This window comes from Panthera pardus, unplaced genomic scaffold, assembly GCF_024362965.1.
Source record: "Panthera pardus isolate Hobbes unplaced genomic scaffold, ASM2436296v1 HiC_scaffold_15, whole genome shotgun sequence".
Lineage (NCBI taxonomy): Eukaryota > Metazoa > Chordata > Mammalia > Carnivora > Felidae > Panthera > Panthera pardus.
The window spans coordinates 38894842-38907085 of NW_026526710.1; the positions used below are offsets into that span (position 1 = coordinate 38894842).

The 12244-nt window shown below is 41.1% G+C and overlaps 1 protein-coding gene across 9 annotated transcripts in view; it reads left to right on the top strand.

The window, feature by feature from the left end:
* The window catches only part of GREB1L (GREB1 like retinoic acid receptor coactivator), a 278957-nt gene that overhangs the window by 241862 nt on the left and 24851 nt on the right, over positions 1-12244 (top strand). For all 9 annotated transcript variants that reach the window (XM_053902487.1, XM_053902486.1, XM_053902488.1 and 6 more), the window contains 4 exons: positions 1635-1768; positions 4674-5013; positions 10543-10658; positions 11242-11486. In XM_053902487.1, coding sequence (XP_053758462.1) covers positions 1635-1768; positions 4674-5013; positions 10543-10658; positions 11242-11486 — 835 coding nt within the window. The remainder of the gene's footprint in view (positions 1-1634; positions 1769-4673; positions 5014-10542; positions 10659-11241; positions 11487-12244) is intronic.

The window sequence follows — 12244 nt, forward strand, 5'->3', positions numbered from 1 at the left end:
CAGCTCAGAGCCTGGAGCCTACTTCAGATTCTGTGTCTCCCTCTCTCTCTGTCCCTCCCCTGCTCATGTTCTGTCTCTCTCTGTCTCAAAAATAAATTAAAAAAAACATTTAAAAAAAAAGAATCTATTTCTTGATTTTCCTATTCCTCTCTCTTTTTTTGTAAAATCTCATTCATTTTGTAATTGTAAAATTGTAAGATATTTAAAGTGTACATTGTGATGATTTGATATACATATACACATACATTGTGAAAGGACTCCTCCCTTCTAGTTAATTAATACATCCATCATCTCACATATTTATATATACATATAAATATATGTGTACTTTTTAGTAAGAACATTTAATTTCTACTCTCTTAGCAAATGTCAATTATATATTATAGTGTTAACAACTATAGTCACTATATTATACATTAGACCCTCAGACCTTATTCATTTTATAGCTAAAAGTTTATACCCCTTTTACCAACCTCTTCCTATTTCCCCCACCTACCCCCTGCCCCCCCCCACCCATGGCAACCACTATTCTACTCTCTGCTTTAATGAGTTTGACTTTTTTTTTTTTTAAGATCCTTTATCTGAGTGAAACCATGCAGTGTTTGTCTTTCTCTAACTTATTTCACTTAGCATTATGCTCTCAAGGTCTATTTGTTACAAATGTCAGGATTTCCTTCTTTCTCATGACTGAATAATATTCCATTGTGTGGACATATACATATACGTACTGTATCTTTTTTATCCATTTATCCATTGACAGACACTTAGTTGCTTCCATATCCTGGCTATTGTGAATAATGAACATGGGAGTGCATATATCTTTTCTATATCCTATTTTCATTTTCTTTGGGTAAATACCCAGAAGTGGATATTTATTGATCAATGATTCAATTTTTAATTTATTTGAGGAACCTCCATATTGTTTCCCATGGTGGCTGTACCAACTTATACTCCCACCAACAAAGCATGAGCGTTTGCTTTCCTCCACACCCTTGTCAACATTTGTTATCTTTTTTCCTCTTGATAAACAACTATTCCAACAGGTATGAGGTGGGGTGCTTGGCTGGCTCAGTCAGTCAGTAGAGCAAGAGACTCCTGATCTTGGGGTCATGAGTTCAAGCCCCACATAGGGCCTAGCACTTACTTAAAAAAAAAAAAATGAACAGGTGTGAGGTGATATTTCACTACAGTGGTCACCAAGTTGTTATACATTAGATCCTCATTCTGATTTGCATTGCCCTGATGATTAGCGGTGTTGAGCACCTATTCATGTACCTACTGACCATGGGCATGTCTTCTTTAGAAAAATGTCTATTCAGTTCCTCTGCCTGTCTTTAAATTGGATTGTTTGGGTTTTTTGCTATTGAGTTATGTGAGTTTTTAAAATATATTTTGGATATAACCCCTTATCAGATATATGATTTGTAAATATTTCAACTATACTATAGGTTGCCTTTTCATTTTGTTGAGGCTTCTTTTGCTGTGCAGAAGCTTTTTAGTTTGATATAGTATCACTTGTTCACAATTTTTTTAACCTTCCAGGAAATAATATATTGCAGGGATTTCTCCTCATCCCTAGGAAACAAGACACATTGTATTCTCTCCTCACTGGATTTTGCTCTGTTTTGAATCAGGAGGACATGAGCTGTGAGGAGAAGTTGTACTTCGGCCTGAATGAATACAGTAAGTCTCTACAGTGGGGAATCACAAGTCCACTTTTGAGATGTGATGAGACTTTTGAAAAAATGGTGAACACGCTCTTGGAAAGGTAAGTAAGGACCTTCAACTTTTACTTTAGCCATACTTGTGTATCTAAAATAGCCGAAAGTCTCTTATGTCACTGTCACAGGAAGTTTGGTGGAGCACCGGCTGTGCAGATCCCATGCAAAGGCAGAATAAAAATAACATCTCCTAAGATGACCTTTTACTCACATAGGTTTTCTGTGATCATCCAAGACTAACAAAGGAAACTAGCAACCCAAAGTGGGACTTATCATGCTCCACTTTTCATGCTCTGAGTCATCTCCCAAGCATACGACTACCAGGGGATTAGATGGGCAGAGGGATTTACTAATTAAAGACCAGTTCCTCTGAGGTGTGGCCTCCCCCACCGTATACCCTACACTTTTTCATTTTCCCCTCTTTCCTCCTCTACTCACACAGGCAAGTACCCTTAGATGACTCAGTAAAAACTGAACTTTACTATGAGAGTGGGAGTATAGACTGGAGAAAATTAGGAGCAATTAGATCATTAAAGTGAGTTCAGTTCCAAGGGTGTCTCCTTTAGTCCCTGACCTTGGGAGTTAAAGATCATGACTTTTCTGTCTCTTCTGCTTTCTTTTTATTCCCCAAGTCCAGGTCAAACTCCAGAAGAGTAAAGAGTTTTCCTATTTTTTTCTCTCTGATTTTGGATCATAGACTTGAAGCATCACAGAGGCATTAGAATTTACGTAACCTAATACACGGCCCTCCCTGCCCTCCGCTGCAATAGTCTGTCTGACCTTCCAGTGATGGGGGCAGTTGGACTCTTTTTGATGAGGCACATTCTAATTTTCAGTAGCTTTCATTCTTCAAACTGGCCCCAGTTGATCATAAGCCACCTATTTAACAACCTGCCCTATAACTTTGCTAAGAAAAAAGAAAGATTAAAAATGAGGACAGGGAGATACATCCTATCCAGAGAGTTATTATACTGTGTCAAGAAAAGGAACAGCCTTGGAGTAGGATTTTATGTTTTTGCAGCTGTGGGATTTAAGAAGACTTAACCGACTCTGTGACATTAATCCTTCCACAGCACATGTGATCTTACTTTCCAGAATCATCCCATGAGTCTCCCTTTTAAGTGTTTCCCACCCACTGGCTTCATCTACCAGCTTGGAACGTACCCTCCATTCTGGTAACATCATTCAGAGTCAATCCTGTCAACTTCTCTTACAACCTTGGTAATACTTACAAAACAACAATTACAGTTCAGTGCAAACATAACAGCTTGTGAAGACTATTCACTTCTAAATTCATACTTCTTTCAGAGTATGAGATCTAAATGCCTATAGATCAAAGTTACCATGTATTCTAACTTTGGCTTTCCTACCTGGCCCATCAAAAAACATTAAGCTTTAAACATGGATCTTGTGTGCTCACTTCTTCCAACCCAGTCACTCAAACTAATACTAGCTATAGTTTATTGAGTGTTTGAAGAACTTGCCCAGCATTGAGTAAACTGAAGGATTTCTTCCCTTTTCCCCAATCTACCAAATCCTTGCAATGTAAGGAAATGTTGTCAGAGACCGGAATGAATCTAGACACAGCTCTGTCCCTGACCAGTTGCATGATCTTGGGCAAGTAGCCAGGTTTCTCTTATCCTTTTAACTCATCCTCCTTCTGGTAGAAAGGGGAGTGGTCAAAACCAGGCCATCCACGGTCCTCTCCAGCTCTAAAGCACTTCAAAACCACGCTATTCATTTGATGACCCTAATTGGTATTTGACCCTGGGTTTTTCTGTGCACGCCTGGCAGACCACTTGTCTTACTTTAAATAGAATTATAACGTGGAACAAAGGCAAACCACCCCATGGCCTACCCAGCTGCATGTGCTGCCAGCTGGCGACCAGAAAGCAAGTTCACAGGCTCATCCTCATTTCGCTAGCACCTCCTTTCTTGACCAGCACCTCTTCATGCCTGCAAGGGGGTCCTCTTTGTCCATTTGTACTTAACTGCCAGCAGGCCTGGCTTTCTGAGGAGTAACACACAAATGAGAGATTGATTTTCTGCCTGCTCTGTAATTGTAAAAAGTTCCAATTTGAACAAAGTGACCCTCTTACTTGGCAGTCCAGGCAGGGTGGGGTGGGGTACCAATGGGTATTGGGATGATTCAAGGACACCCCTATTTGCCAGGCCCCCTTGACTAAGCAGTGCTCAGGTGATAGGAGGCTTCACCACTAGGGGATGCTATTTCCCCACTCAGCTCCAAGTTTTCTCCAGCACCAAGGTACACTTTATGGGAAGATACAGTTGTCTTCTTTATTGGAAGATAAACTGCTGTCTGTGGAGTGGCTACCCTGAAATTAGTAATTATTAGTAATAATTATTATTTGTATGTCTGATATTTTTCAAACATACTAATGTCTCAATTTTCTTTACTGTAGTCAAGTATCAGAGAAATAAGCTGACAATACCACCATGCTAACTCAGTGCCACCAAGAGGTTAGGATCCAGGAATGATCCATTATGACTGTGTCAACAATTAACCTGACAAGACCAGTGCTTCTCAAAATTTAATGTGTATATAAACTACCTGGGGATCTTGTCAGGATGTGAGTTCTGATTCAGATATCTGGGGTGGGGGAATTTGGCATTTCTAACAAACTCCCAGGTGATACTGCCACTGGATGCTGCTGCTGGTCCATAGACCACACTGAGGGAAGCTAGGGGTTGCTAGACCATCCCGAAGCCTCTTTAGCTTGCTTTGCCTATCCCAACGGGTTCTGATTCACAGGCGTTGAAAGCTCAGCTTTTCCTTCTAGTGATGTGGGTTCCAAGGTCATGCTAGAGCTCAAGCCTTCCATTGACCAGTAACCCCTTCCCACCATGCTTAGCCTGTATTTCTCCCACAAAGACCTTGCTGTCCCAGCTGGTCCTGCTGCCTGAGTGCGAGCTCCCTGTGTTCTGTTGAAGGTACCCCAGGCTACACAGCATGGTCGTCCGCTGCTACCTTCTCATCCAGCAGTACTCAGAGGCTCTGATGGCCCTCACCACCATGGCGTCACTCCGAGACCACAGCACACCAGAAACACTCAGCATTATGGATGACCTCATCAGCTCCCCAGGAAAAACCAGAAGTGGGCGGGGACACATGCTCATTATCAGGGTGCCCTCTGTGCAGCTGGCGATGTTAGCCAAGGAGCGGCTGCAGGAGGTGCGCGACAAGCTGGGGCTGCAGTACCGCTTTGAGATCATCCTTGGGAACCCTGCCTCTGAACTCAGTGTTGCAACTCACTTTGTGGCACGATTAAAGGTCAGCAATGGTCAGACATCTCTCCTTTGAAATACCATTTTTTTCTGTTTTCTACAAATCCCACATAGGTGGCTCAGAGGCCTGAGTTTAATAGAGTTTTGCACATGTGTTGGTTTGATCTTCATGACAATGTTAAGACTAAACAAAGGGACATGTTCACTTCCCGAATTGGGAAGCCAGTTTATTAAGATTCTGTCAAGCCCCCTTTTTATCATGTGCATGCAGTTGGTCTTCCATGCTCTCCAACTGCAGGTGCAAAAATGAGATGACCCAATTTGACCCCATGTTTATTGACCTTGTTCAAGATGCATCTAGCACACGGCCATCTGTTTTCTCAGAAAAAAAAGGTAAGTTGTTCTCTCAGTCCTCTGTGGGTACCATCAATTCACTAATTCTTTTCTGTCTACCTAGCCTGTCATCTCAGGTCTAGAGTCGGTAAAGTATTTTGTTTTATCTTTAGTACTCATATAGAGCTATTCCCCACCCTCTTGCATGTGGATTCTTCAACAGTTTGTTGTTTCATTGAACTTGCTTTGACGCAGCCCTGAGGCTTGCTGGTCTGACTTCTCTAAGCCTACTACAGAGGGCTTAGTGCATGAGCACAGCCCCCTCCCCTCGCATGGCAGCAGGACTGACTACTTCTCCTAAACCCTCCTGTTAGGCATGGAGGGGGTGGGCCAGAATTCCTAAATCAACTAACCTAACTCCCTCCTTTATGCCCTGCTCAGGTTTTTCTGGGGACCTTTATAATCCAATGTGTTCTAGCTATTAGGAAGCATTTAATAAAACAACGGCATATCTATCTACGTATGACACAAAGCTAAGTGTACTGTATGTCTGAGTTAGACTGGCATGGTATGTGTACCCTGCACACTAAAACCTGAGCTAAGTCGGGTTAAGAAAAATTCAGTTTGGCACAAATTTGATGAAAAGAAAGCACATAGTCTTGGGGAATTTTCATTTTCATCCTGGGCTTCAGTTTCTCATCTGCAAAATGAGAGAGTTGGATTGTATGATCTCCAGGAACTCTAATTTGAAGATATTATTTCGTGTTCATAAAGCATTTTGCGGCGCACCTGGATGGTTCACTTGGTTGAGTGTCCGACTCTTGATTTATGCTCAAGTCTTGATCCCAGGGTCATGGGATCAAGCCCCACATCAGGCTCTGTGCTGAGCATGGAGACTGCTTGGGATTCTCTCTCTTTCTCTGTCTCTCTCCTTCTACCCCTCTCCTGCTCTTGTGCATGCTCTCTCTCTCTCTAAAAAAATTAATTAATTAAAATTGAAATGAAAAAAATAAAGCATTTTGCAAATGTAAACCTTTTATTGTATTCTATTAGTTAACCTAAATCGAATAATCCAAAATGCAAACAAAATATCTTGTATTAGCTTGATAAGCAACTAGAACAAATAAATCTAAAAATAGAAACCCTTTATTTAATGGAAATTATAACAAAATTTATATTTCATATGTTGATATAATGTTCACAACTTTTTTAATATTTATTTTTGAGGGACAGAGTGAGACAGAGCATGAGTTGGGGAGGAGCAGAGCGAGAAGCAGGGACACAGAATCCGAAGCAGGTTCCAGGGTCTCTGAGCTGTCAGCACAGGGGCTTGAGCTCATGAGCTGTGAGATCATGACCTAAGCCTGATGTGGGGCTCGAACCCACAGACCAGGAGATCATGACCTGAGCCAAAGTTGGACGCTTAACCAACTGAACCGTCCAGGCACCCCAGTGTTCACAATTTTATTTTATTTTTTATTTTTTTAATATTTATTTATTTTTGAGAGAGAGAAAGAGAGATGGGGAGGAGTAGAGAGAGAGGGAGACACAGAATCCAAAGTAGGCTCCAGGCTCTGAGCTGTCAACACAGAGCCTGATGCGGGGCTTGAACTCACGAACCGTGAGATCATGACCTGAGCCAAAGTTGGATGCTTAACCAACTGAGCCACCCAGGCACCCCTAGTGTTCACAATTTTAAGTGATGATTATAGACCACATAACTATGGAATTTCTAGGATGGATAACAAATGAGAGTCCTGAACTCTTCTTACAGTATAATGCATTGAGACATATGTCTTGAAACAATTTGAATGATATTAATGATTGGAAAATCTGGAAAGGCAAATAATCAGTGCCACTGTGTGAAGCCTCACAAACCTATTGCAGGGAGATGGTTGAAAAGGATGTGAGGCTGCAGAATCTTCTCTGGGCCTCCATGACACCGATCAAGTATAGCTATTTATAGTCTAGGTCATTTGTTCAGTCTTCAGAAATGCCAATTACTAAGTCAGTATACATCAGCAGGTCCTAAATAATTCGCCCCTCTGGGTCATAATTTGAAAACCACAATCAAGACCTCAGGTTCCTTTCTTTTCCTTTTCCTTTTCCTTTTCCTTTTCCTTTCCTTTCCTTTCCTTTCCTTTCCTTTCCTTTCCTTCCCTTCCCTTCCCTTCCCTTCCCTTCCCTTCCCTTCCCTTCCCTTCCCTTCCCTTCCCTTCCCTTCCCTTCCCTTCCTTCCCTTCCTTCCCTTCCCTTCCCTTCCCTTCCCTTCCCTTCCCTCCCTTCCCTTCCCTTCCCTTCCCTTCCCTTCCCTTCCCTTCCCTTCCCTTCCCTTCCCTTCCCTTTCCTTTCCTATTTCCTTAAGTAATCTCTATGCCCAATGTAGGGCTTGAACTCACAACCCCAATGTCAAGAGGCCTAACTGGCTGCTAGCAATCAGAATTACCTTTGGGGCTTTTAGACAGCAGCTGTTTTGCGAGCGCTGTTCTGAGAGCATGCCATACATTAAGGGGGGGCCCAAGTAATACTCAGAGAAGTTATATCTCAATTTGTATGAGTAGCTGCCAGTCACCAACCACACAAAAGAGATTTTTGTATTCTCAAAACTGCTGGACTACATCAATGCATCCTGTTTATACTCTCTCTTTGTGTGGAAGTGAAAATATGCACTCCTATTGAAATGTTCATATCCTAAGCAAAACTGCCACTTGCCAGGTGATTTCTGCTTCACACATTTATTTCTAACTCACCAACCTCCCTTACCATTGTTGGGTTGGCATGGGTTGCTGGGTGTGCCTTTTATCTGTAGCCTTGAGTAACATCCTCTGCTTCTTCTCCAATTGGATGGCCTTATTTCTGTGCTTCCCTCTAATTATCCTGTTAGGTATTATGACTAACTTACAAGTATGATAAGCATTTTGAAAGGATACAAGGCTTAAATCTAAATAAGCCAGTTTCTCCAGAAGGCTTGTGAAGCTTTCATCAGATTTCTTTAGCCTTGAGCCCCATTTTTTCCTTGGAACTCAGTGCCCACCCAGTCTTTTGTGTTTGTATTAAATGCTCTGCAGTGAAGAGGTGCCTGGGTGGCTCAGTCGGTTGAGCAGCCGACTCTTGATTCTGGCTCAGGTCACAATCCCAGGGTCGTGGAATCGAGCCCCATGTCAGGTTCCACGTTCGTGGAGCATGCTTAAGATTCTCTCTCCCTCTGCTTCCCCACCCCCCACTCCTGCTCTCTCTCTCTCTAAAATAAAGAAAATGAAAAACAGTATAAATAAATAAATGTTCCATCCAAGAACTGTGACCATTATTCATCAGAAATAGCAGAGGGACAGAAAAGCATGTTGTAGTGGTTTGGCTAGCTCTGATTGGTCAAGAGTAAAAATGAGATTTCTTTAATAATCTTTTGAAAATAAACCTTTTGTAGAGTAAAACATCCCTTATCCCATCATTATAACTTGACCTCATTGTTGATGGAACCATGACCTCTGGATGGTTTCTGGGAGGAAAATCCATTCAGGGAGAACCTCAGTGTCAGGAACATCATGAGTCCAATGCGAGGGTTATAAGTAAAATGATTCCTATTCCCAAAATTGTTTATTTTAAATTAGATAATGTTATTATTCATTTTGACATGACAGTGTATATAAAACTGAATTCTTGTAGATACCTTTCTTTTAATGTTAAAAAAAATATTTTTGATAGGGGGCCTGGGTGGCTTAGTCAGTTTAGCATCTGACTTCGGCTCAAGTCACTATCTCATGGTTCATGAGTTTGAGCCTGTCATCAGGCTTGCTGCTTGCTATCAGCACAGAGCTCGCTTTGGCTCTTCTGTCCCAATCTCTCTCTCTGCCCCTCCCCCGCTCATGCTTGCTCTCTCAAAAATGAATATTTTTTAAATATATATATTTTTGATAGATTGGTTTTTCTAAGACAAGAAGAGTCTCTCAAACTTGTAAATCTATGTAGGTCCATTGATTTCCCCCTGGTATGCAAATATATGATAAAAGACTGGGCAACAAGGTCAGAATGCCTCTCGGTTTACAAATTATATATACTTTATTTGAATAATTGTGGGTATATTTATTTCTAAAGACTGTTTTATCTAGACATCAACAAATCATTAATCAAACCCTATTACATTATGTCTTGCATATTAAATTTCTTTTTATCTCTTTTTGTGTTTGGCAAAGGAAGTACCAGCCTATTTTTAAAATAAATTGTGTGCATTACTTAATCACCTCACTTCTTACTCTTTGTTCCCTAAAGCATTATCAGAAATGTCAATCTATTTCCTATAATTCCTGCTAGAAAGCTGTTATGAAGCATAGATACTAGATACTTCATAAAAGTAGTAGAAACCATCTTATCTACTTAAGAGATAGTCTGTTTTCCTTCTGCTCTAAAATAAAAATCTATAAGATCTTTTCACTTTTGAACATCTTTCAAGTTGGTGGGATTTTTTTCTTCCCACTGATTGACATTCCATTTACTAAAGATATATATATACATGTGTATATATGTGTATATGTTAATCTGTATCAGAAGTTGATGATTAATAGATTATTTCTGGAACCATAAAACTAATTGCATTCCTCTTCTAAGTAAGGGTCAGCGTTGTTTTTTTTTAATTGGTCTAGATTTGGTTATATTTTTAGCCTTCTTGAGAGAGACTTCTAAGAGCCCCAAGCCAATTATTATTTGCCACTTATTTTGACAGTCAGTATGGGGGAGGGGGGAGGGAATAACCATCAAGGGTAGCTAACTTGATGATTTTCTGGTGAATATCTGTTTTCATAGAGTTGAGATGCTTTTATTAGTCAGTCATAATTGAAACTGTCTTTTTCAGTTAATCAGCCCCGAGAGTCTGTCCATTATATGAAGAAAATATATTTATAAGTCTTGAGGCAGGTAATTTAACCAGGGTTTCTGTAAAGTTTGCATCACTGGCAGGGTATTTCATTGTATGTTTCTTTGATTTGTGTGGCTAATGCATGATGTATACCAAGATCTTCTGTTTTATCCTACTGAGATAAAACTAAAGGCCACATTCTTCTAGAGTGCTTCATTATGCCAATTTGTAGTAGCAATTTAGTATACACACACATATATGATACACACACACACACACCCCGGAAGTCATTTGAAACCACAAATGCATATAGAATGTGGACCTAGAAATCTTTTAAGAGGTGGAAACTTAAACAAGAGGTTTTAATTTTATCATATGGGTCCCTTTCTACAGACCTGGAGAGGAAATGAACCAGAAGAGTGGACCCCTCGGACATACCAAGATTTAGAAGGTCTGCCTTGTATTGTGATACTAACTGGCAAAGATCCTCTTGGAGAAACCTTTCCCAGGTACATTATGAATAATTATTTCTCATTTTTCCTTAGTTATCCAGCTAAGCTGACGGTTAAAACTTGGCTGACGCTTAACCATTTCATTCATTTAGCAAGGGGGAAGAGAATAATTTTCCTCAGAGATATAGCCTGCCTTGACTATTTTGACTTTCCAGAGATTGCCTAGCAATTTGGGAATGGAAGATAGCCACAGTGAGAAGTGTTTATGCATCAAAGCAGAGAGGCAGAGAGGAAAAGCATGTGCCCCAAAACAGGATTTTTTTAATTTGGATGAAGTGTCTCTTAATCTGCTGTTCCCAACCCCTTTAAGAATCCAGGGCCTGCAGACAGGAAGGCAGCAACAACAATAATAACAGCATGAGTTGAATGCTCACTGTGTGTCAGGCATTTCTATAAATGCCTTACCTGTGCCATCCATTCATTCCTTACAATAACCATATGAGCCAAATACTGTTATTCTATTTTATACTTGGAGAAAATGAAGTGGCTGCTGTGAGGTCATAACAGCTAGGAGGTGACAAAGCTGAGATTGAAACCAAGGCCAGATGGACTCACCCAAAACATCATTACTTTTGTGTAGGTCTTTGAAGTACTGTGACCTCCGGCTCATCGACTCAAGCTATTTAACTCGCACAGCCTTGGAGCAGGAGGTGGGTCTGGCCTGCTGCTATGTCTCCAAAGAGGTCATCCGAGGGCCTGCTGTTGCCCTGGACCTTAGTGGGAAGGAGCAGGAGAGAGCTACCACCAGCGAGAATGACTCTGATGAGCTGCTGATCGACCTGGAGAGGCCACAGAGCAACAGTAGTGCTGTCACTGGAACCTCAGGTTAGTGCTTCCTTTTCTCTCTCAAGGGGTGAGGGATGGGAGTGAGGAGGCGGACAGACATAGGGGAGGCAGAGGCATTTACTCCCTCACACCTCTCAAGGCTGTCAGAGGAGCCTTCAGGGACTCGGGCAACCTGTCCAGACCTCAGTTCCCAATCCAAAGATACTTGGAAAACATAACTACTGAAAGCAGTCACAGAATTCTCCTCTGGGTAAACATTTAATGAAGAGCTTGGTAATAAGCAAAGTATAATAAATGTTATTATACCACTTTCCCTAGTCTTTTCTACCCTTTATCACCTCAAGGATAATATACATCTGGTATTTGCACAAAAGCCCTCATTTCCTTCTAGATCTGAAAGCTGTAAGTTTGTGTTAATTGGCTCAGTACCTGGCACAGTGCTTACCTGTTTGAATGAAGGAATGAGTGAATGACTTTTGTAAGTAGTTAACGGCAAATGTTTGTATACTCTGGGACCACTGCCTGTGCAGACCCACCATGCAGCCCGCCATCCCCTTTCAGAGCATTACTGTATGGCCTGTGGCAGTGCCTGGCATGAATTTTCTTCTGAGAAACTGTATTACAGCAAATGCAGCACTATTTCCATTTTCTTCAGATTGAGAGAGTAATAAAACTCCATATAGAAAACGTGCAGGATGTAAAAAAAGAAAAAAAACTTGGGGAATGTAACAAAGGATAAAGAGGACATTAAAAATGAAAACTCTGGGGTGCCTGGCTGGCTCAGTCAGTACAGCATG